This window comes from Sinohyriopsis cumingii, chromosome 15 (genome assembly GCF_028554795.1).
Source record: "Sinohyriopsis cumingii isolate HCF-2022 chromosome 15, ASM2855479v2, whole genome shotgun sequence".
Classification (NCBI taxonomy): Eukaryota; Metazoa; Mollusca; class Bivalvia; order Unionida; family Unionidae; genus Sinohyriopsis; species Sinohyriopsis cumingii.
In genome coordinates, this window is record NC_142975.1 from 43335415 (window position 1) to 43363191 (window position 27777).

The 27777-nt window shown below is 33.2% G+C and overlaps 1 protein-coding gene across 13 annotated transcripts in view; it reads right to left on the reverse strand.

The window, feature by feature from the left end:
* LOC149781703 (basement membrane-specific heparan sulfate proteoglycan core protein-like) overlaps positions 1-27777 on the reverse strand; it is a 438170-nt gene that overhangs the window by 235449 nt on the left and 174944 nt on the right. For 8 of the 13 annotated variants that reach the window (XM_089935795.1, XM_089935799.1, XM_089935797.1 and 5 more), the window contains 7 exons: positions 27524-27643; positions 26124-26234; positions 18581-18697; positions 18022-18129; positions 12711-12818; positions 9579-9686; positions 7282-7401 (listed from right to left, as the gene is read on the reverse strand). In XM_089935795.1, coding sequence (XP_089791921.1) covers positions 7282-7401; positions 9579-9686; positions 12711-12818; positions 18022-18129; positions 18581-18697; positions 26124-26234; positions 27524-27643 — 792 coding nt within the window. The remainder of the gene's footprint in view (positions 1-7281; positions 7402-9578; positions 9687-12710; positions 12819-18021; positions 18130-18580; positions 18698-26123; positions 26235-27523; positions 27644-27777) is intronic. The other 5 variants (XM_089935800.1, XM_089935805.1, XM_089935798.1 and 2 more) reach the window with 4 other exon arrangements.

A 27777-nucleotide genomic window follows, 5' to 3' on the forward strand; every position in this document is an offset into this window, starting at 1 on the left:
TTCAGTCAGTGACTTTTGACTTTGACCCATGACCCCAAACTTGATTGACTTCATCCTTACTCAAGGTGCAAGCCATCCACAAAGACTAGTCTCAGTATGTGATATAGAACTATTATTACTGTGCAGAACTATTTTATTACTTTAGTCTTCAGTCAGTGACCTAGACCTCCAAATGTTTTGAGCCCAAAATCAATATGGATCTTCATTATGAAAGTGTGTGCCATCCACAAGGTTTGGTCATTTTTTTTATGTCAGAGGACTCAAGTCGTTGTGTGGAAACCTTTTTTCTTCTTTCAGTCAATGACCTTGACCTCTGGACACAAATAAATAAGGCTTTTCTTGCCCCAAGGACAAATGATCCTCAACATTAAGCAACTGTAAATGGCTAAGATGGCTGAGACCTAGACCTCTAAACCTTTGCCCCATATCTGATAAGCTTCTTTATCCCATCCATAAAGTTTGGCAACTGCAGATTGTGAAGAACCAGAGTTACCAAACAAGCATCATTTTATTTTTGTGACAGTGACATTTGCAGTTTATATTTTGAACCTCAGCAGTTTTTTCCTTATCCTAAGTGCAATCCATCCACAAAGTCTGGTAACTATTGATGATGGACAACTCAAGTTATTGTGCGAAAACAATGGTAACAGATGGATGGTCATCATAACTTACACTCCACATTATGGCAGTCAAATTAAAGAGATCTAAAGAATGTCAACTGTGTCAAAAATTATTATTACAAGAAAATCACAGAATAAATTATGCAGCTTTGTTTTATTCTAATTTTTTACTGTACTTTATTGTGCAAACTTTAAGCTTACGTACGTCATTGTCATAACTTCATAGTTTTGCAGATATGCACAACATTGGTAGCTGTGGTAGCTCAGGTGGTAGAGTGTACCTGCCCAAGCAAGCCTGGGTTGGATGCCTTGGTGAGTCCTTGGGAAATGCACTTTCCTCTCATTTCTTCAGCATGATTTAGCCAGTAATATGTTAAAAGTGCCATTAAAAAATGATGAACCATCAACTATATCATTTAAAAAAATTAAGATATATTAGTTGTGTAAAAGGTCTATGCAACCTCAAACAGCACATGCAATGTCGTGGTATTGAATATACAATGTGCTGATCATTATCTGGGCTGCTTACAGCTGGATAATTGGTTTGGCATTTTATGCAATGACAGCACAAGTAGGGTACTTGATGCCAGGGAGTAAAGTGCCTCAACCAAGAAAACACAAAGACAGCTGATCCGGGCTGATCCAATGGTCCAAACCTGCAGGCTAACCACAGAGCAACTATGGCCCCTGCCTCCATTAGTTACCTCTAGTGACAAACAGGAAAGCACATCAGACCCATTTACATCCTCACACTTGCAGAGGGGCATCATTAGGTTTAAGATACACAGAGAATAAAAGGTAATCTAAGATTCTAATGTAGAGAGCTTTTATCTGTACATGAGTTGACAGCAATGAATTTATGGAAAACTATTAGAACTGTATCAGCTTTTCCTCTATCTTTTAAGAACTTATAGTTAAGTTCAAATAAAACTTTCACAAAAGCAGTGATTGAAGCCTGTGAATCATGGTACTTTGCAGCACAGCAGCACAAGAAGGTTATGTAGCATCAATGCATATAAAAAGTGCTTTGATTCAATAAGTATGTAATCACAATTTTAAAAAAGGTCATACAAAAATATTGTAAAACATCAATATTTGGAGATAAGTACATGTAACACCCATCTACAAGTTTAACGAAAAATGGCATTCTTAAAGACAAAATATTATAAAATGATATGAACAAAACAGTTATAAATATTTACCTAATCCAATACTTAAATTTTAAGAGTGTATGGAGGTTCTTCAAATAAGTGATATTCAATTAAATGTTTTAAAAAGCATCAAGTTCAATATAATAATTCATTTTTTTCTAGAAAATTAAAGTACTCAATTTCTATCACAAGCATGCCAAACTTTTTACACCTGATCACCAAAATAATATACATTCTCATAACCATGCTTAAAAGACAATCTTTAATTCAGAATTTAAATGACGCAAAAATCAATACACAGGAGAAAAAAATCAAAACATTAACATAAAAATAAATATTAAAATAACATTTTTTCATTAAAAAACACATAGTTATTCTCTCACCATTACCAACATGCCAAAATAGAAATTTGCCTCTGGAAATAAATGATTAATTTGAAATGAAAACCATACTCAAAAAGAAATCATTCCATCCACACACATATGTTTTAATGTGAACAAAAACAATGAATACCACAGATTACAAGAATTTCTAAATAATAATATATTCACACATTTTTTAAGACATAGCTTAAAATAAATGTAAAGCAAATGAGCCAATCACAAACTTTCATGTCACTAGCATGATGAATTTACTGAATTTAAAAAAAAAATTATATCAAAAAGTACAATTTTAAGTATTTTAGAAAGCAAGAACACAAACTTTCCAAATCTGAAGGCTAATAGTAAATATGCACTTAAAACAGTGTAAGTCTTCTCTCTGAGGTATATTTTCATTAATATTACACAACTCTCTCTCAACATAACCATGCTAAAGGGATCATAAAGAGACCAACATTATGTGTGGAAGCCGTATACTGAGCTATGTTCCAACCAGGCCATATCATGTTAGTTTACAAAAACACAAAATGGAGTTAAATTTATTGATGTGAAATTTTCCAAGAAGGCCATGTCATAATAGTATATAAAAATGGAAAATGGAGTTAAATTTGTTGCTGTGAAATCACATTACAATTGGTTCTTATTAGTCTGAACTAAAATTAAGTGAAATAATTCTAGATCACTTTAATGGAATCCAAAAACAGACTGGTGTAGGGATAAGATGGGCTGCAGTATAATGAGGGGCATTACAGAAAGGAACCAATGTACTACTCCATAGAATGTACATGTTAGAGAAAGTGACAGAAATAAGTTTAAATATTCTAATTATCAGTTATTTCTGGAAACTGAATAACTGTTTTACACCACCATTTGGTTGATCTAATTAATACCAAATAAAGCAGAATACAGCAGTTTCTGGCTTTCAGACAAACTTCTTGCAACAAAAAACTTGAATGGCCTCTAATTTTTAACTTAAGCAAATAATATCCCTTGAAGACACTAAAGATTGATTGAAATTAATTTTACCTTGGACAGAACTGGATGAAACTATCTTAAGATCAATCAAAAGTACTACAACTTTAAGTCCTAAAAAGACATATCAGTTTATTAGTACAAGGGAACTTTCTTAAATCAGACAAAATTGGGGTCCAATTTTTTTTATACCAATTAATGGAGCACAATATAGAGGTGTGATAAGAATACATGGCCATGTTGGGACCAAAATAAAAGCAGTCTGAAGAGACCACATCACTGAGTGGCTGATTTAGGGATATAACAATTGTAATATTCCAAAAAGAATTTAGGAAAATAAAACTATTGGTTAAGATATTTACTACATCTCCTTTCTACATATACTCATTATTCCCATTATGAAAACAAAGTCATATGGACAGCGTTCTTTTGCATACCAGGGCCCAGCAATGTGGAATGAATTGCCCACTGAACATAGACACAAAGACACAGTGATCCCATTCAAGAGATCTCTTAAAACTCACTTATTTCGACTGCAAGAACAACCTTAAAGACTTAATAATGTTTCCTACCATTAATATTTTCAGCATGTTTTTTATGTTTTCTAATTTCATGGTGTTTGATTTCATAATCATTATCATTATATATGTTTTTATGTTATAGGTGTTGTCTAATGTAAAGCGCTTAGAGCTTCTAAAGATTAGGCGCTATACAAAGTCCTCATTATTATTATTATTATTATTATTATTATTATTATTATTTGAGAAGTTAAAATTAAACATTTCTATTTTTCAGACATCTCTAATTTATGAGGGGCAGCACCATACTCCTTCAAATGTCTCTGTCATATTTTCTTCTTCATTATTCTCAATAATTTTTCTGGATATCAAAATTGGTCAATATTCTTCATAGCTGATTTAGCATAGCCAGTTGAACATGGCTGACCTAACATATAGCTGACTTATGACATATCTGATTTAACAGGGTTGATATAGCGTAACAGATGATGTAGCATTGATGATTTATGACATATGATTTAACATAGTTATTTATGACATAGCAAATTTAACATAGTTGATTTAACAAAGCTGATTTAGCAAATCAGTTTTAATATAAGCAAATTCAACACAGCTGATTTAACATATTGCTATTTAACACAGCAGCTATAACAAAGTCTATTTAACATATTAGATTTAATATGGTTATTTAACCAGTTTAACATAGACTTAATATAAATTGGTTTAACACTGCAGCTTTAACATCTCCAATGTAACACAGCTAATTTAACGCAGCAGATACATTCAAGACAAAGCAACACATATTCCCATTACTGATTACAATCCAAAATAATTATTAATTTGTGCATGGATTACTGTACAAATGTATAAGTTGCTAGTTTCAATTTAATTAAAGTTTCAAGAGCACTAGAAAACTTAATCAGAATGTAACATTCTTGGAATCACTAAGTTGGATTGTACTACAACTCTGATTTTCTTATATCTTATCTCAGGGCTGTTTTATTTAAACATACATGGTACCCAGGACAGGCAGTGTTTTAAAAATATATGCCAGAGCACTTTGATTTCATATAGTTCATAATAAAATGATAAGAATATCCTAAATTGCACATATTGGTGACTACCCCACATTAAAAGTGCCTTCCCTTGATCCCTGGTGTATTTTACAGGAACAGCCCTTTCTCAAAGGCACAAAATGGTAGAAACATATATTTGTATTTGCTACTGCATACAAGATCTAATGATTAATGAGTCATCCTCTATAAATAAAGCATTATTATTATTATTATTATTATTATTATTATCTAGGTAGCTGATATAAATTAAATTCAAGAAAAAGATTTTAAAAAATTTGTCACAAAAGGCTCTATGAGTCATAGAAGATCTACACAAGCAGAAACTACTGTCTGACAAGTATGGTTTAAAATAATGCATTTATCTGTATTTCTATTGTGCACCTAAATACAAACAGGATAAACATGGATCAAATTCCCAAAATGCATGACCAAAATTGGGTCTATGTCATATGTTCATTTGTCCTACAAATGAATTCAAGCTAACAAAACATACTCTAATCTACCAGCTGATTATGGACAAGAAGACCTGAGTCTACATTGTTGACAGCTGGGTCAGCTTGTTATACACCTGTAAAAATAGTAATGAAGCACAGACACACACAGTCCCTCCCTACCTCTCTCTCTCTTTCAAACCCTGTACTGCATGCTACATTATAGCACAAATTCGTCAATTCTGGTGTGGTTCCCCAAAATTTGGCAATAATAATATGTAAATGATATTTGAATTAACGAAAAGGGGTTTACAACAATTCCGATGTACAAGTACCTGTCTCACAAACTTTCTCCCAAACTTTGGCAATAATTTCACCTAGTTCTTGAATGCTAGAAATAAAACGAATTTAAGCACCGATCCCTATTAAAGTGCATACTAAATTTGGTTTAATTCAAAACTCTTTAAGTTATGATGCAAAAAAGCAAAGTTAAGAGGACAGAAACATAGCTCATCTAAATAATGTTGTGGAATGATGATGCTGAAGCAAATTCCAAGTCTCGTCAAGACATAGTTGCATGCCAAAGTTTCTGAAATCCAACTGAAACCAAAGTCTTGGACATGACTCCTGTCAGAATCTTCTGAAATACTGGAAACAACTCATTCAAGGTTTCATCAACAGAAGCTTCATTACAAAGTTAAACATAATCCAACAATCCTTGGTTAAGTTATGCTGAAGAATAAAAATTGAGAAGTGCAGGTAATCAAGGGATATGACTCCTGTAAATGCTGCTGTGGAATTCTGGAAAGCAAACTCATACAAGTTCTGTTCAGTATAAAGCCACAAATCAAATTTGCTTCAGATCCAAAACTTTGACAGTTCTTGGTAACTAATACTGAAAAAACACTCTGCATGGTAGACAGGCATGGGTCATAACACCTGTCAATAAAGCTGTGGAATGCTGAAAACAAAAATTATTTGAAATCTCATCAACATAAAGCTCACACCAAACATGGCTGAAACCCAAAAGTCCTCAGTTAAGTTATGCTTCTACACAAGAAGTGAAAAGGGCAGGTAATCAGGGATTACACCTCCTGTATCTGAAAAGGAATACTGGAATTCATTATAAAAGTCTGATTAATGTAAAGCCATAAACCAAAACTAACTGAAATGCAGCAAAGCTTGGTAAACTAACAAAGCAGAAACCGAAGTCGTAGCAAAGTCCAAACAGTGGAGTTTAAATCTCACAGAGCATTGAAAAATCAACTCAATGAAGATCTCATCAATATGGATCTGCAGAAAACATTGGACTAAAATCCAACAATCCTAGGTCAATTAAGCTGCAAAAATTAAAGTGAGGAGGAAGAGCAATCAGGAACCATAACACCTCTAAATTACACGGAAGGTTGGAAATTGAACTCTTTTGAGGTCTCATCAGTATAAAGCTGCACAGAAAGTACAATCCCATAATTCCCTGCAATGTTACCTTGCAGAAACCAGATCACTGAAGGGTGGATGAATGGATAGACAAGTTAATGTAATTACTACTGTTCTCACTGACTGCAACAAGTAGGGAGCTAATGACATTAAATCCTTAAATTTATATGCTAAAATAAAGAAATTATTTGAACAGACTGCAAATAAGTGACTAAAGCTGTGTGAGTGTTTTCCCTGATTTCCACACATGGATATAGTCTGCTACTCTGACCTTGACTACATTAAAATAAATAAGGTCCAACATTTGTTTTGAAGATAAGGGTACCAGCCTAGCGCTCAAACTAATTGGATCTTAAATATAATGCTCAGTCAAATGTATTAGTTATTATCTGATATAGGATGATACATTGTAAAAATAAAATACAAGAGGTCATTTAAAGTAATAGAAGAAGTTATTTGTTTTGGAAATAATTTATATGGATGATGTCCCTAGAGACTTCATAAAATTTGTTCAATGAGAAAAAGCACTGTAGCATTCAAGGGTTGGGTTTAGCAGCAAAAAAGTAAAATACAAAAATACACACTAAGCATGGCAAAACAAAATGGGTAAAACAGCTAAAATGGAGCATGGCACAAAATGGGTAACACATCTAAAATAGCCCAGGTAACAAGGCTAGCAAAAAGCTAAATACTTACAACACTCAACCTCATCTGAGCCATCTGGGCAATCAGATAGCCCATCACAGCGGCGCCCGAGGCTCAAACAGTGCCCAGTGCCGCACTGATAGTAGCCCTCCGGGCACCGCCCAATGGAAGCTGAAATGGCAGCAGGCAAACATTTCACATACTGTGAAGACTATATGTAGTTAAATCCCATTTAAAGCAAACAATTTTTTGCCATTGACAAGCACAAGTTTCAAATAAACTTTTTTTATTATGAGAGGTATGGAAATTCAGTTTTATGGCAAGAATTAAAGAAATATCTTTTATATATTTTTATTCAGTACAAAGATTGTAGACGTCAGTTTTCATGACTTGGGGGAAATGACATTTCATCAATTCTGTAATTCATTGTTTGGGAAGTGAAAGAGGTCCTATTATTTCAAAAGAAGACAAATGTTTGCTGAGTCATGGAATTTTCCATTTATACAGTTAAGTATGGCAACTAAACAGTAACTGTAGAAACATAGTATGTCTGACAAAAAAACTGTGGGATCAGTTTTACAATAGAAATTATGATAAATGCCTTCACTGTATATATTTTTTGTTTTCTATACAAAAACTATTGTAACATCTAACAATATGCCACTACACAACATTCCCATATCAGTCAATGCTTTTTACTACATGTCTTTGGTCATGGCATTTGCCCATGAAAATAACTGCTGTGCCACAACCATAAAGCACTTCAAATATATAATAAAATCATAACACGTTGCAAAGGCAGAAAAAAGCAAACATATCCTCAAAGAATGTAACAAATACACACAAGTCAACATTAAGTCATAACATTTCCATATTTCAGAAGGCAAGAAATTGTATCAAATAACAGACAATAAGTCTCCAGCATCAATTGCTAAAATGTGTTTCAAATTCAAATTGAATCTTTTTTTAAAAAATATAGTTAATTAATTTTCAGTATATTATCAACACAGTTGCACCTTTCTGCAACTATAAGTTATTGCATGTTTCAATTTATCTTCCACATAGCACATTTGTAGAAGTCTACATTGTAAGCCCCTTCCAAGACAACCTGATTCACCCCATCCCTCTGATGTGATGCAGGAGTTGTAAATCAAATCTGACACACACACACCCACACCCACACCCACACAAAAACAATACATGGTGGCCAGTATATCTAGTGAAGGAAGAACCCCAGAAATCCCCAGGAAGTACCACAGACCCACAGGAAGCTACTGGCAAGTTTTTACCCACACTGGCTGAACCCAAGACTCAAACCCACAGGGACAGAGGTGACATGTCAGTGACCTGTAAAGGCTAGGAACTTAGACCACATAGCCACCCCTACAAGTTTTGTCACAAATTAATAAAACTATCACTGGATTTTAAGTTTCAAACATATGACATCCTGACCTCTTCCTGGGAATTCTAGAGGTAGTGGACATAAAATAAAAACCCTCTTGCAAATAAAAACATTAGGGAAAGATCAACCCAGATGTTTAGAGGATGTGACTGACAGACAGATGGAGAGTATCACATAAACTTGATGCTAATATGCAGGGATCTAAAGCCAAAAACACTTCCTATAACTGAAGCAAGATTGATCTTTTCTTCCCACTTCCCTCAATTTTAGACAAGACTAAAGGCACCTGACATACCATAAAACTGCACACAGTCCAAACAAAGCAACCTTATAAAGCACATCTGCATCTATGATACAAAATATGACATGACATTAAACAAAATGAAAGCCAAGCCAGCATGATATTGAAAACAATACACACTTAACATTACATGAGCTAGACACACAATATAGGACAATCAAGTCAACATACATCAACTGGGAAATGCATCATTCCAAAAATAGTCTCCTATTTTCTAATGGCTTCACTTTCTCAGATACCACAATAAGCTGATGAAATAAATCAATCTAACTGTCAAGGACATGAAAAGGTGGATGAATACTTTTTTATATCTTTATCAAAATTCAACATATGGAAGTCTTATGGTGGACATAAGTCTTGGGAAGAAATATGTTTTCTCAGATAGGACTCAACGAAAGATTCCTCTTAACTTTAGTTGGCTACAAACCAAGGTATTCGACCTGATTTTCACAAGTGACACATGTGAACTAATTGTTACCATATTTTCCTTTTGCTTCTGATATATCAATTTATGTATTAAGATTACATATATCTACTCAAGGTCAAACCAATGATTTGTGCAATATTTCTCAATGCCCTAAATGCTGAGATGCTGAGCTTTCTGAGCCAGGATCCAATGGTACTACCTATGATATATATACTTACGACAGTTTGCTTCATCTGATCCATCTCTGCAGTCTCGTACTCGGTCACAGTGGCGACGTATATCAATACATTCCCCACTGTTGCAGCGAAACTCTGCATCCTTGCATGCTACAAATTTCAAAAGGCCTTACTTCATGCAGGTTTATGAATGGACATTACGTTTCTTCTCCTATTTCAATGAATTCAATTAATTTTAAGGCAGGTCTCATCATATGCAATAGACAAATGTATCAGACTATTAATTTTTAAAGGCAGAAAATAATTATTTTCCAAGGTGCAAGAATGAAACAAATTATTTTTCCCTATTTCAACCAAGTAAGGCAAGCACTATTGTTCATTCTTTATTCAATTAATACACCTTCACCTGGCCTTTCATGCCTGCCAGGTGTAATGAATGCTTGAATCTACCTCTATCGAGTTATTCATTCACAACTTGTGACATATCACACCTGCTTTAAGTGGTCCTTAATAACTGTTACATGCTCATACTATAATTATGGCTTGACTGCATTTTGGGTTAAGGGACTGAATTAAGCAAATTTATACACTTTAAATAATATAATGACATTAGGATTAGTTAGCACTGTTTAAATGGTCATATCTATTGTGTTTACTCAACCCAGATACTCAACAGCAGATCACCTACAGATTTCAATATATCAAGGTAGTCACTGCTATTAAATTATCGAAAGGCATTTACTGACGTTAGAGTTGGATTTCATCATGAACTAATTAAATGAAAATAATGATACTTTACATTTTTAATCAATATACTGAGGATCACTTTCTACATGTGATACTGCATTTGAAGTGAAAAATTACACTAATTAAGGAACTGTCAATGTTTATATTGAAATGAATTTTTAAGTATCTGTCACGTGGGGTGATCTTTACTATGTGGATAAAACAAGTTGACAGAATTTTACATTTGCAATTAAGGTAATAAAGAAGACTCGGAAAGAGAATATTCACATGAATGTGGAGGGATAACATGTAAAGCTGCCAATGAGTCTCAGGTCACCATTTCTCAGAAGAGACTTAAGCCAGACTCTGTAGCAGCAAAAAATATCAAATAAGACAAAACTAATGGACAGAGAAAGTTTTAGCTGCATTAGGCTGATACGATTCAGTTACATTGAACGAAAGATTTTTTAAGTCTTTATAAACAATATCAGACACAGCTATCAACTGCTGGCTTTGTGTTGGTCCACATGGACATTCTTTCAAATCCAACTTTGAAAATATAATCAACCAAAGTAGCAAACATATCAACCGATCTTTTTAAAAAAAACTAAGCTTAATGAAGAAATAAATACATGGTACTGTGTATACTCGATTATATGTCAATTTTACTTTAAGTCAACCACTAACCCTTTTTTTGACTACAAAAAAAACTAATTTCTCTTTGACCCTCCTATAAGTTGGGGTTAATTTTGCAAGTCAGATCTGTCTAAAGGAGTAACAAATAGCCATTGTTGCACTTTGGAAAAATAAACAAGCCAAACTGAATGGAGAGATAGATAGGAAAAATAAACACAAACCAGTGTAAAATGCAATAATATTATTGGGAAGAATATATGACATTTAAATTGACAACTTAACATTATGTTCATCTTCATGCAAAAAAAATCTGTAGAAATTCATAATGCATGACATTTGTATCCCATTTATAAGACAAGTCCATTAATTCTATTACATGTCACATTCCAGTATAAAAATAGGAGCAGTGAATGATCCAATTCACAAAATATCTTATAATATGCTAATTCAAAAATGGGCTCATAAATAAACAATGCAATTAAAGTCCACACTTTTGTGATTTCCAGAATCATACAAATGTTATTGTCTAATGTCACCTGGTACAAAACCCAAGAATTGAACATCGCAGACTAAGTGACCAAATAAAATCTTAGTCATCATAAATATTATAGTGACCAAATAAAATGTTAGTCATCATAAATATTATTCAACTCCAATTCATTGACTTTCATGTAATATGCAGATGCTTATGATGAGAGACAGCTTGGGCTCTATATGTGATGCTTTGATTATATGGTCTGCAAAACCTAATGCCTTGATATATTGCAAATCTGCTTATATTCCAGAGTTGGCATGGGCCAGACTTTCTCTACTCTTGTATTCAAACATGAAGTATGTCAATCTACTATAAAAGCCATGTCTGAACATTTCTGTGAGAACTTAAATAAGTGCTGACCGTAATATGATGTGACTTGCAGAAGCAGTCATTGTATTGTTTCACTAAATTTCAAGTTGTCCTGTTTTGTATTATCATCTTAATTACATCTATTGTATCAAATCTAATAAAGGGGGTGAAAAAAAGAAGTCAAAAGACACGCAAATTCTACCTACATATGAGTCAGCTCAACTCATTTCAACTGATCAATCAAACACTGTTATAAATATTGTGGTACAAGAAATATGATGAAAATGACTTAAAATAGCCTCCTTGTTCACACATGTGATCGAAGATAGCAAGGCAAACTAGCTAAATGAGTACTTGGTGAAATAAAAAGTTGTTTCACAGGTAAGGTTCACTATGGAGAAGAAAGTTTAAGAGTTTGTATTTAACTTAAATATCCTGAACAGACACTCAGAGATTTCTGCTGGATAAGACAAAGTTTCAATGTTACTTGTAAGGAAATCATGCCATCAATATTTTACTAATAGAACAAAACCAAAACAACAGAGTTTAAACGTTGAAAGCTGTTTCACAAAATAAATGTTCTCTTTTTAAGAAAGGAATCTTGTTTCATTGTGAATCAACAAAAACAAAAAGCTGTATGATAATACACAATGTTTTTGCATACATTTGATAGTTGTTGAAACTAGCTAAAATAATGTTAACAACCTCTCTCTGGTTGGTTATCTTGAAAATAAAGGTAATTTATAGAGAGAAGTAAACAACTTCATTAGACAAAGTTCTTTACTGATAATCATTCCCAACAATTATAAAACAAGTATTCAGTCAGTTAGCAGCCATTACCCTTACAAGAAAAAAATAACAGAAAATTCCTTATACATATTTACAACATTTTCTGAGTAATGTACAGTGGACAAAGTTATATCATTTCAATAGACAGCCATACAAACAGATAAAGAGACACTACTTACCACAGTTCTCTTCATCTGACCCATCTTCACATTCTGCTCGGGCATTACACTTGAATCCTTCCGGGATACAGTCACCATTTCGGCACTGGAATTCTCCACTTTTGCATGCTGTTAGTACATAAATTACAACAATTTAATATAAAAGTAATGCCAATCCATTGGAAAACTACTATCAGCACTTTTTCATTAACTTCAATTTATGAATAATTAAAAATAATCTGCATGTGAATTATTGTTCACTTTATGTTCTATCAAGAGTTTTGTTTACTTAAATGCACCAGTAGTAAAACTTAACTATGATATTGCATGGATATTTCAGCCAATGTGACATTAAAAATTGTTACTCGGAAAGCACTGTCACATCTATGATGGGCATTAATGCTTACACAGACAAGACTGAAGAAACCTTGCATGTATGGGTACAGGCTTCATACATAGTAATGTTAGTAATATTATCCCAAAAGTTTCAATTGATTTCAACAACTGATACTGAGCATAGATGATTTGCTCAAACTCAAATACACAATCTTCAACATTCTGGATGATAATGTCATCATAACCACTAAAAAATCAAACATGTATTTTGCCATTAGAAACAAGACAAAAATAATTTAAGCAGGAAAACAACTGACATTAACCACTTTACTTTCTTGATAAGGAGACAATTAGTTGCATAAAATTATTCCCTAATGACAACGTATTCCAAGATCAAGGAACTAACTTGCTTGCCAGCATTCACTCATTAGTTTTAATGAAGTGGTTCCCAATCCTATTCCTTTTTTCTCAAAATTCTCTAGTTTCATCTAAACAACTGCATGAAAAACACTGCAAACCATCTGTTTAAAAAATATAAATGCCATAATGCACACATGTGAATGGGAGAGTTTTTCTCCAGAGGTTAGAGGTGTCTCCCATCTCTCGCATCACTCACTGTAATCTACAATGTACACAAAATTATCATTAAAAATTATATTTTTTTCCATTTTTTTTCTCAGATCTTGGTTGCAGAGTAATATATTTATGGTAATACCCACAATGATCACATGACTAAGTATCTTAAGCTGGGCAAAATAAAGTAGTTAATAATTTCAACTTTTGATTCTGTTGGCAGTGTTACCTTGCTTCATTGTTTGAAGTTTCTTGAGGAGGATTATACAATGTGTGAACAGAAATAATTCCTAAAGGAAAAAAAGACCTTAGTTGATTATGGCTAGGTTACTAAAGAGCTCAATCAGCAAAAAAACAATACAACAATACTTCCTCTCCACAAAGCATGTTCTAATTCAGTGCTTCAAGTTGTCAAGATGGATTTGAGACTATCCTATGTATGATTAAAACTAAGTTAAACAAGATTATCTCCCCATGCAAAACACCAAAATCCAAGAAACCAAAATATCATACAAAATTCAATGATCGATGGAAATGGGAATTTCAGTAGTTGTAGTCAACTTCAATGGGACATGAATATATAGAATATGTGTCCTGCTCTTTCTGTAAAACTGATTTTAAAATTAGTCACAGCTGCAAGAATGACATCACAAATCATGCAGAAACTCCATCTCATAAAAGCATATAAATATGACAACAAATATGCCATCACTGAAATCCATGTTTATGTAATCTGCTTCAAATGTGGATAAAGTTACACATGCCAAGATATTATTTGCCATCTGTATAACTAAACATAACCTCCGGTTTGTAGCAGCAAATCATTTTCAGATCTAGTCAAAATAATGTTCCCAGACTCAGGAAACGCACAAAAAGTTCTTATGCAACTGAACAAAAAAACACTCACATAGTAACCATTATTATTCATAAGAAATCATAATCTTATATGTATAAAGTTAACAATAATAATATGAATGATTTTATTATATAAACTCACTGTTGCAAATGACCAACTGCAGAATATGAACAGAGACCAAGATTTGTAGGCAAAATATGTGTTCGACAGTACTATGAATGACTAAAACCTGATATATACATCACTGACCCTTATTTAATCTCTTATAAATATGGATGTCAACCAGAATAAAGTACATGTCATTAATTGCCACTGTAACCAGTAATGCCTGGGATGAATGAGGTCTTTGTCTTCATCTAGTGCTAGCATGTGATATTCATTGTTTTGGATGGCTGGGTCATACCAAAGACACATAAATGGTACTAGCAGCTGTCTTGCTTGGCGTTCAGCATTAAGAGGTTAGCGTTCGGACAGGTCAACCTGGTGTCAGGATAATGTGACTAGGTGGGACATCATGCTACATGTCTGCGGCATGAACCCCAGTATTAGACATCACTATAAACTGTCACACTGCAGACATCGTAGCGATATGACTGAAAAATTGGTAACGCTCAAAATGGTTCAAACCCACAACCTTCTGCATCTGAGGCAGATGCTTTAACCACTAGGCCACCAAAGCCATCTTCTTTTGGAGGAAAATTCAGGCCAACTCCTGAGGAAACCTGGAAGGACTGCATCAACATAATCCAGGCAATGATCTCATAAGAAATGCTAAAACTGCTTGTGGTACATATAAAGAGAATATGAATGGCAGCAAGTTACAGTGACAGGACTGGTTAAATGACGTGCACATTTTAATATTTAAAAAATTTAAATTTGTTGAATAGTTCTAATTTTTGCCCATGTGCTTGATAAAAATCAGGTGGATGGAAATTATTTTGCAGTCAAAAGTCCTGATCAAATTTGAGAAATCTCCTCATCTGTCCTGACCTGACATTTTTTCCGTCACATGTATGATAATGGCATGAAAATCTAAACAAGTCACCTACATGTGCATACAAACACGCAAGCCAAAATTTATTGATATATCTTAAATGGTTTTCGCTAAACTGGATAAAGGGCTGTTCCAGATAAATATACCTGGGACCCAGGGAATACACTTTTAATGTCGGAAATTCACCCATAGATGCAATTTAGAATTTTCTTATCAATTTAATATCAACTTGGTGAAATCAAAGTACCCTGGCATATATTTTCAAAAGACTGCCTTTCCACATTAACCCCTGGTGATGAATTTACGTGGCAGAAGGTAGTAGCCTACTGCCAAGCTCTGTAGCATCAAGGTCATGTATGATACACTAAAGTGGGTAGTATTACAGAAAGGTAGGCATATAGCTCTACAATGATACCAAATAATCTGGAAGTTCTAGCTGCACCACCAAATACAGAGGGAAAAACCTCATTTTTTGGACCCGATTTTTTCCACTCAAAATTTGCCTGTGGATGGAATCTGATTTTGTGTCCAGATTTGAGATTTTTTTGGTCTCAGATCTAAGGCCGACGGGTATGAACTGCAAACAGACAGATGAACCTTTGAAAAAAATAGGATAAGATGGGCATTTGGAATAAAGAGTGGTCTCGATATGAAAATAATGGGTCCATTAAGCAACAAAAAAAAGAAAAGAACTCCAACTTGTACCCTTCTGCTCATGCACAAGCCAAATAGCCAATGAAAAACAATGTTTCTAACACAACAAGCCATTATGTTATTGGAAAATTACCTGGAAGTTGATTTATTAGAATTTATTCAGAATTGCTTTCAAAATGTGTTTCCTACTTGAATTTCAGGCAAAAACAACAAAAACCTCCAGGTTAATGTGTTAAAGGAACAGCCCTAACAAAGTTTATGTCAAACAAATCCAAAACGTTCCAAAATGTGTACAAATTTTTAAATATTTATGTAATGAGCTAAAAATCAAATCAGCTCATCAACATAACAAATTAGCATATAATATTTCATTTGTCTACCTGGAATGATATTGATTAATACCATTACAAGTTTTTATTGTTAAAAAAAGAACAAAATCCAAGTCCCAAAATTTTAACATTCTGTAAAGAAAAATATACAAATAGCTAAAAGGTCCCTAAAACTGACTCAAGTCATCCTCACATTAATATAAATAAGCCAACCAAATTTATCTGCATATCTCATGACTTATGTCCAAGTCCAAAAGGTTAAACAAAATAGTAAAATATTTTTAAATAAGATCAGTCACCAAAACCTAAACAGTCTAAGAATTCACCAAGGTATCAAAATATCAAATTTGGTGTGGCCTGGCAAAATCGCTTTAAAGTTATCTATTAATAAAGTGTGACAGCACAAAATCAATACATCTTCCTCTATTTAGGGTAATGGGGAGAGGTAGGCATACTCTGAAAATCTGTCCCAAAACTTGAATTAAAAATTGGGAAGTTACTAATCCCATAACAATGATGTAATGCTGCATCTAATGCTGACATAATTTAAAATCCTTCACCAAATGTCATAAATGCCTTTCTTATTTTCTATTTTGCTATTTTCCCTTTGTGTACAAATAAATCCAAAAGCACAAGGAAACAAGTAAAATATTTGCAGGAAGTGTGGGTCTTACATCTTATATGTATATGTAACAGCGTCTGAAGTTGCCACTATGAAACTGTTTCATACCAGCAAAAACACAAACTATATTTCCAACTGACATTCTGATAACTCACACATCACTCGAATACCTGGCTCGACTAGTATGACTAAGCCTAAGTAGAGAATTCTCTTCTCTGCAACTTCAGAAAACTCAAAACGACTGAAAACTCAAACTGATCATTTTCTTCCGAAGTGATTAAAGATTCAGAACTTTTACTGTATGTAAAACTGAGTATATTATCTGTCTCAACAAAGGTTTTATCTTATCTGTCTAATAAAGCCTACATCGTATGCCTAAACAGAACCTTTATCCTATCTAACAATTTTTTAAATCTTATCTGTCAAAACAAAACCTTTATCATCTTCATCTAAACAGAGCCTTTATCCTATCAAAACAGAGCCAAAATCTATATTGCAACAAATCTTTTATTATACCTGTCCAAAGTTTTTTACAAATCTTATCTGTCATAACAAACCTTTTGGTTTTATTGCATCCATCTAAACAGTCTTTATCTTCTCTGTCATAACAAAGTTTTTATTTTATCCATCTAAACAAAGCCTTTATCTTATCTAACTAGATCCTTTATCCTATCTGTCTAAATAAAGTCTTTATCCTATCTGTCATAACAAAGTCTTTATTTTCCCTGTCATAACTAAGTTTTTATTTTATCTGTCTAAACAGAGCCTTAAGCTTTCCTGTCTAAATAAAGTCTTTATCCTATCTGTCTAGGGTGAACCTTTATCTTGTCTAAATAAAGTCTTTATCCTATCTGTCTAAACATAGCCTTTATCTTATCTGAATAAAGTCTTCATCATATCTGTCTAAACAGCGCTTTTATCTGTCAAAAAAATCTAAATAGTAACAATTTAAAATAAAGACTGCTTACGACAGGCTAATTCATCAGATCTGTCATTACAATTGACAGTTCCATCACAGCGACGTCTCACATCAATACAGATGCCATCACCACATTGGAACTGATTCTCTCTGCATGCTGACAATGAAAATAAACATATCTTGAGTGTCTTGATTCACTGCTACCACAGTAGTATTTAAGAAGAATATTCAAGGAAAACAGATCTGAATATTTTGAGAGGAATTGTTTGGTCAACTGAATACCTACATAAACATTTTTGGTCATAAATAATATCTTAAATCATCATTACTACATCATCACCATCGTCATCTTAACAAGTAAAAAAATAACTTAACAAATTCATCACAATCATTATCATAAACAACTAAATAATTAATAAACTAATTAAACACAAACCTGAATATATTCAATGATTCACTAATTTATGACTTCATCAACTCTTTCACCCATTCAATTAAACCCACAAAAACATTTATATATACTGCAGTTAAATTCATCGGATCTGTCTGTACAATAAAAGTTTCCATCACACCCTATCAATTAAAAGCACAAAAACATTTATACATACTGCAGTTAAATTCATCAGATCTGTCTGTACAATCATAAGATCCATCACATCTGAAGGATTCTGCAAAACATTCATCCACCCCAACACATTTAAATTCACCAACTGCACATCGGAATGCTGCAAAATTAAAGGTACACACACTATATTTTCATGTACTGCAGGCATCAGAGTTTTAGTTCAAATAAACAAATAATTACCAAAAAGGTAATACATGTATCACAAAACATCTCTGATATAGAGGATATTTGCTTGAAATGAGTGAAAAACGGATATATTTCATCGAGTTGATGAAAAACTCAGTATTTTCATGAGTTGCGAAGCCACGAGTGAAAATACTAGAGTTTTTCACCCACAAGATGAAATGTATATGTTATTCACTCATTTCAAGCAAATATTCTTTTTATTTTATGCTCACATACGTTGGCTACCTAAAGTTTGTGACACAGTGAATTAGCAGATTTCTTACGGTAAAAATGTCAGCTGTTTACCGTACATGTTCTGCTGTGCTATGTGTACCTGCACACAAAATTAGTTCCACATCAGATTGATAAAAATTAACTGATATTTCCAGAAAAAACAAACTACAAGTTTCAAGGATAACAGACAGGGATTATTAATTAGAAAACAACCACTACATAAGGAAAAAGTAGTTCACTGACAGAAAATCAAAGGGAGGTAAGTAGGTTCTGACCCAAAAAAGTAGTTCCTGTAGTGAAAAAATAACAATATTTTTTCACTACAGTGAAATATCAATATTATTTTAATTAGAAAATCAAGTAATTCACTGCTTAGCATAAAATAAATTGTTATTTGATTTATTACAGATTTTCATTACTTTAACTAGTTAAATATCATGACATGTCACACTAATATGCTATTTACATACAATTCCAGTGTCATACTGATAAGTTAACTAGTTAAATAAAATCTCATTATCATATCGGTGTATTTAATAGTAAAATACAATCCCAATGTCATAGTGATATGTCAACTAGTTACATACAATGCCAATGTCATATTGATATGTTAACTAGTTAAATACAATCTCAGTATCACATTGGTGTGTTGACTAGTGACATACAATCTCAATATCATATTGGGTGTTAACTAGTTAAATAAAGTAATGATGACATATTGAGATGTTAACTAGTTAAATACAACCTCAATATCATATTGGTATGTTAACTTGCTTAATATAGTAATGATGTCATATTGATATGTTAAGTACCATCATTAACATAAATATCAAAACATTAAAAAAACAATTTCCCTTTGTCTGAATTTTCCCCAAATATGTTGTCTGTTAAATTACTTATCTTTATATCAGGATTGTGCATCGGTGCACCTTGCAAGTTAAATGTTAGTTAGAATTGGTTTATGTAAACTCGGTTTCATTATATCCTTACTTGCTAATAAAAAAATACTGGTTGCATTTCTGCTTTTTTTTATTATTCTGCTTCTCTGTAAAATTATGTCAGTCTGTTCATCATGTACTGCTATTGGTGGTAATTTTGAACAGTACCCACCAATGACAAACCCAAAATGGTATAATTACTTTCATTTCTGTCAACTCTGTGCATGTTCATGAAAACAATGGTAGATACCAGCTTGTTTGGTGCAATCTTGACATAATAACTCTAAATATGGTAATGACTGCTCTAAATGTGTTAATATGCCAACCACTTAAACTGGTTCAAGAACTCACAAGCTTCATGAATGCTTTGTCTCTCTTAGTGCAATCTCCAGTAGTATAAACAAAAGAACCCTGCAAATCATTAATGCCTTGCTGTAATGTAATGACCTTTGATTTTAGACTTATTAAATATTCCTACTGTCTTAGATGAATGGGGATATTTTTCCTATATCATAACATTTAACAAAGCTAAAGACCCATTTTATTTAGGGAAGTACATACTCATGAGTTCTGATGTGTCAGCTGTTTTTACTGCTGCCAACTGAAAACAGTTAATCCACATTATAATTAGGGTACTTAGAGCAGTTTCACAGCCTGATATTTATCAATTAAAACTGATACTGTTAGGCTCCAACCTTAATCTTTTCTTCATCAGCTTTGAAAAATGTAATTGGTTTCCAAATATTTGTATGTACTACTAATACAATACGATAAGTAGCAAAATATTATGATATCATCATACTGATATGTTAATTGATGAAGTATTATGATGTCATAATCATATGTTAACTAGTGAAATAGTATAATGATGTTATCATGCTGATATTTTAACTAAAGTATCATGATACCATACTGATATGTTAACTAGTGAAATAGTATAATGATGTTATCATGCTGATATTTTAACTAAAGAAGTATCATGATACCATACTGATATGTTAACTAGTGAAATAGTATAATGATGTTATCATGCTGATATTTTAACTAAAGAAGTATCATGATACCATACTGATATGTTAACTAGTGAAATAGTATAATGATGTTATCATGCTGATATTTTAACTAAAGAAGTATCATGATACCATACTGATATGTTAACTACCGGCAGTTAAGTAGTTTCATGCCATCATACTGATATGTTAATTGATGAAGTATCATGATGTCATACTGAAATGTTAACTAGTGAATTAGTCTCATGATGTCATATTGATCTGTTAACTAGTTGTTGTTGTTGTGGGGTTTAACGCCATTTTTCAGCACACGATAGGCTATACATGGCGGCCAGTATTAATGGTGGAGGAAGAACCTGGGAAGACCCGGAAAGAACCACTGACCCATGAGAAGCTGCTGGCAAGCTTTCTCACATACCCACAATGGCTGAATCTGAGACTCGAACCGACGCAGACAGAGGTGAGATGGCAGTGATCCATAACAGAGAGTGCTGTAGACCACTCGGCCGCTCGGGGCCCCTCTGTTAACTAGTAAGTATCATGTTAACTAGCAAAGTAGTCTCATGATGTCATATTGATCTGTTAACTAGTAAGCATCATGTCATATTGATCTGTTAACTAGTAAGTATCATGATGTCATAATGATCTGTTAACGAGTGAAGTAGTCTCATGATGTCATATAGATCTGTTAACTAGTAAGTATCATGATGTCACAATGCTGTTGTTAACCAGTGAAGTATTATCAAGAAGTAATAATGATGTGTTACATAGTGAAGTATTATAATGATGTCATATGTTAACTTGTGAAGTATCATCATATCATGCTGTTCATAAGTGAGGAAGTATCATCGTGTCATATTGTTACATTGTTATTGTTGTTTGTTACTGGGTTGAATTAAATTTTTCAGCACAAGATAGGTTACAAATGGCAGATTGCGTAAATGGTGGAGGAAGAACCTGGGAAAACCTTGGAAAGAACCAACAACCCACGAGAAGCTACTGGCATGCTTTCTCATGTATCCACAATGGCTGAGCCTGAGACTTGAACTCACACAGACAGAGGTAAGATGGCAGTGATCTGTAACAGTGAGTGCTTTAGCCCACTCGGCCACTTGGGGCCCCTATTGTTACATTAACTAGCAAAGTGTTATCATATATTGATGTGTTAACCAGTGAAACATCATGATGATGACATACTGATATTGTTAACTACTTAAGTCCATGATGATGTCATATTAATATGTTACCTAGCGATATATCATCATGATGTCATACCAGGAACATGTATATCATAATGTCACAATGCTTACACCTGTAAATGACAATGCTATTTTCTCACCTTTGTCCTACATTTGTGTTCAGCTTGTATCAAATTTATGAAATTTCTCAAGTAATTCCAATCTTTTGCTTCCCAAGGCTTGCCTGAATTACCAAGGCTTGCTTCATAAATTTAAGACTCATGACATAGATAAAGAATACAGCAATATTCAAAACTGCATTGCAATACTTTTCATCATTGTGCATTACTCTAACATGAAACTGACTCCAAAAAACTTCAAGAAAAACACATCAATATTAAATTTGAAAAAAATCAGAATTTTACAAATTCAATGTCTTAACAAATAAGTCATTTTCCATCTGGCAGTGAATATGAAGAATAAACTGGTTTAGATTTCTTTTGTGTACAGTCCTGCAAATAACATGTCCAATCTGCTTCTCTCATATCTGTGATATGATATGTCATTCAATGAGATCAAATCCCCTAGAATTATAGGCAATCTCAGAGTTATACAATGAAATGGGATCCAAGTCCATACATGCCTTGTATTAGCATATGGACAATGTTATGATGTGGCACCTTACACTAAGGAAACAAAGTGCATGGATCTCAAATAATTGATGTACTGGATCCTGAGTGCAAAACAACAAATAAATAATAGCATACATGTACTTATATCCTGTAAAATTAAATTTAAGTTTGGGTTCATTTTTGCCACTAGCACACTGAAGAAAAAAGTCGGAATGAAAATTACTCAAATTTCACACACAATCTGCTAAACCTACTGGAGAATGATACAATATCTTGCACATGTTAAAGGATTTCATTAGATTTATCTAAACATTTATAATGAAATGGTAAAGGAACATCTGGGATATGTATGATATATAAACAGAATCTTCCCCATCCATCTGGATAGATATAAAATGGATATAGAATACAAAAGTATATCTGGAAGGGATAAGATTTACATCAAGGATGAGGCCTGCTGAGTCCCTGATATTCCCATGGGTTACCTTTTCCTACCTTGTCCTCATACATGGGTAAGATTTTTTTCTTCTCACATTTTTATGTGTGTACGATCATGTTTTCCAGTGTAGAACAATAAAGGGAAGTATTTTATCTTTCATCACATGACTTTCTACTACAAGTAAAGGTGCACACAAACTGGAAAAAACTTCCCAATTTGTTCATCACTTGAACATTCTTTTACAACCAACAAGATAAATATTGCTTACAACATATTCACATCCTAAACGAGCAGTGGTAAAAGTTAGTGTCCCACAATCAAAACATTCTGAACTGATCAACGTAACTTCTTATAAAAATTTGATAATCTGATTTAAAGTAATAAAACCATGATTGCAATGTTATTTTCTTAAAATTCATGTTCTCATTAAAATTTATGAAAGGAAAATCAATTATAAATCAAAGCTGAATCAAGAACTATAACATTTTTTTTATGTCAGGTTTAATCTTAGGGAAAAGAGTGTACTTTGCTTTTGGACCTGTTCATATTTGTTTATTGCACAAACTATCATTAATATGCAATTGTGAGGCTGTATAATGCCATTACTGTATATCAAAAGGACTCCACAATGTTCTTTCATCTCTGATGTGTTTAAATAGCCTTTAAAGTTTACACTGAATTTTCCAGTGCAAACAAAGCTTTTTATGCATTTAAGGTGAGAAAATTTTCAATAGGTGTATTGATGCTTTAAACTGCATTAGTATTCACACAGTGTCATTCTGACTTTGACCCACATTTTTCTTTGTTGATTACAAGAAAAATAATCCTTTATTATACATCAGTGCTGGACAGAATCAGAATACTGCATCAGCCACTTTGTTAAGCCAAGTGTCCAAAACAAAATTCTGACCAATGGTTGTTGTTGTTGTTCTAGGGTTTAACACCATTTTTCAGCACAAGATAGGCTATACATGGCGGCCAGCATAACTGGTGGAGGAAGAACCCTGGAAAACCCAGGGAAGAACCACCAACCCACAAGAAGCTACTGGCAGGCTTTCCCACATACCCATGCTAGCTGAGCCTTGGATTCAAACCCACGCAGACAGAGGTGAGATGACAGTGATCCGGAACGGTGAGCACTTTAGACCACTCGGCCACCTGGGGCCCCTCTGACCAATGGGTGGAATCGAACAAACCAACATCAATGCATATGAAAGATTCTATTATTTGTAATCACCAAATGCATTATTTCTGTTGCAAAACTCTCCAGAATATTTGAAGTCATAATTAATGTGGTACAATATGTGCCTCAACCATGCCAAATGAATTACGTCACAATGGCAACATGTGAACTTATCTATCAATGGGTAAAATAGATTTACTAGTCCAGGGAATAATTCTTGTGGGTGAGAAATATACATCATACAGATATTCCTGATATTGCCCATATAGTTAGCAATAAGCTATGTAACTATTAACACTTGTTGATATTCAGAAGTATATGGTGTATTTACATACACAAACTAATATTTTTGTGTAATGCATTAACATTATTTTAACACATTTAACAATAATTTGTAATGATATTCAAGTAGAATTCATACAGTTTGCAAAAATAAGTAGATAAAATTCACACAAGGCTTGATGATGTCACATGTGAAAGCATTTCTTATTGTTCACTGGAATTTTACTTTCATAAAGTGAAATCAATCGCATAATGCATTACTTCTGCAATCAATCAGTGAATTATTTTCACAATCAGGTAGTGAATTATTTATAAAATCAATTAGATAGTGAATTGCTTTCACAATCAAGCAGGTGATGAATTACTTTCACAATCAATCTGATAGTGAATTGCTTCCACAATCAATCAGATAGTGAATTGCTTTCACAATCAATCAGATAGTGAATTGCTTTCACAATCAACAGAGTGAATTACTTTCACAATCAATCAGATAGTGAATTACTTTCACAATCTACAAGATGGTGAATTAATTTCAAAATCAGATAGTACATTACTTTCGCAATCAATCTGATAGTGCATTACTTTCACATATGCATTAAAGATGTTTTTCTTTCTACGACTAGTATTTCTTTTCTTAACAAAATATAGTGAGGATCATGGCAAACATCTGCCAAGATATAACTCTCACAAAAATACCAAATGGTAAATGGTATACACATTGTCATGTAATGACAGAGAAAAATATGCTTCCCTTATATCAAAATAAATAATCCACTAGAAAATGAGAGGTCCACTGCACACACAATGTCAACATCAGTCCATCATTGTTTCAGGTAAAGAAAATGGAGGGGGGGTTCTCCTTAGCATCTTCAATGGATAACAGAGTAATTCAGGGAAGACATCACTCCCCTGGTCACCCTCTCCCACTTCATATGACAAATCCCTCCCAGTCCCCCTCCCCCCTCTAAAGATGGCATAAATGACATATCCCTCCTGGTCACACTCCTCTTCACCTCTCATCCAGCCACCAAGAGAGAACATATCACACATACACATGCAACTTGCTTGATATGTGAACCAAGTTTGGTTGAAATATCTTACACAATTTGATAGTTATGCTTCAGAATAAAACTGTTTATGGACAGAGAGGTAGATGTGGCAATAGCTATATTCTGCCCATATTATATATGGGCAGATTAAAGCAAAGTACAAAATATGAATTACAATTCATCAAATACTTGGGCAGTATCTGCCCATATTACATACTGAGGGATAAAAAGAGCCTACAAAATATGAAAACAATTCATCAAATATGAGACTAGTTGCATACATGATTAGTTTCACATACTGAGAGATGGATTCAGAGATGGATAGAGAAATGAATGGATAGATGTATAGACAATGACTGCTTGTATGTCTTCTTCCCTTCACAGCACGATAAGAAATTATAATGATCAAGACTTACGACATCCAAATTCATCCGATCTATCTTCACACTGTGCTATGCCATCACATCTCATGTTCCCCTCTACACAGTTCCCATCAGTACAAGTAAACTGATCTGTTCTGCAGGATGCTGATGGAATAAAAAACATTTTATTATATTCTAAATTTGCAAGCAAATTAGTTCCATTTAAATACTTCACTTGCTGAATTCACCTGGTGAAATAGTTAACTGCAAAATAGAGGAGATATAACAGCCACGATCATAGCTGCATAGATTCTGCCACTGTACCTGAAAGTGTAAGAGAGAACTATCTATGCACATCATTTACAATGGAAGTATGGATTTCTCATGTCACATTACATACAATGAAATTTCATTCATTATGGCACTATGAGTCATTTCTCATTTTTATAATTTACATTTGGTAGAATAAATTCATTCACTCAATATAGAAACAACCTGCACAACTACCAGCATTTAATTTTTTGATTAAAAAATGCAGAAGCATGGAAAATGTTCCTCTTGATGTATATAATAAATCAAAAAGTGCATACTTCCACAGCAAATGTTTGGTAACTGTCCAACATTCACTCATGAGTTCCTTAATCATTCACACTCATTAATAATAAAACAAAATCAATATGAATGCATGTGTTATCCTCTATATCTCTCACGCTTGCATAAAAAGTGAAACTCAAATTCAGTGTTTTCTCTAGGACACACAACCGTGTAAATTCCTCCTTAATATAATTAACTACTCCCCCCACCAACTCCCAAAATGAGAAAGAATGCAAAAGTAACATATAGTCAATCTGATGTAAGCATAAAGAAACCTAAAACATTCAATAATAAAGCTCAAATCTAGAATGGTTGGTGCATCTGCTAATTAGTTATGTTCTTTTCATCTTCATCAACATCAAGTCTCTTAATTGTCATCAATGGTTAGTGCCAGAAAAATAGTTTAAATTTAAGATTTTATCAATTGAAATATTTTTCATACAACACAGATATTACTACCAAGATGATACAGGTGAAGAATATATGGTCCAATGTGTATAGGCACAATTTTGTATCAAACAGGGGCTGGCCACAACTCCAATTTTGTCAAAAAATGGGGGAAAGTCAGTTAGAAAATGTAAAATTTAACCAAGCTCTTCCTGATATAAAGCCACATTCTAAACTGGTCTCAATCCAAAGTGCTTTAAAAATTTACAAAAGAAAAGTAAATTCAAGTTGGAACGAATGGGATGGGTGGAGCAGATCAACAAATGACACTCTATCTCCCTGCAAAGAATAACACTGGAAGATAAATAAATATATGTGGAGTAAAACAATTAATAATGATGGTAACAGACATGGTAGAGTTCTCAAATGGAGCTTAACTGAAAGAATAAAACAAAATAGAACAAGTAACTTACGGCATCCAGCTTCATCTGACTTATCAGAACAGTCTGGGAAACCATCACACACCAATGAAACATCAACACATTCTAGCTGACTTGTTGTTTCACACTGAAAGTTGTTTTGAGGACAGCTAGCTAAAAATACAAAGCAAATACCAATATTTAGTATTCAATTAAATAATACTGAAGTTTAACATTTTATCATCTTACTTTTAATCAACTTTTATATTATTCATTTTTAATAAATATAAAATTTTTTTGTATTCTAA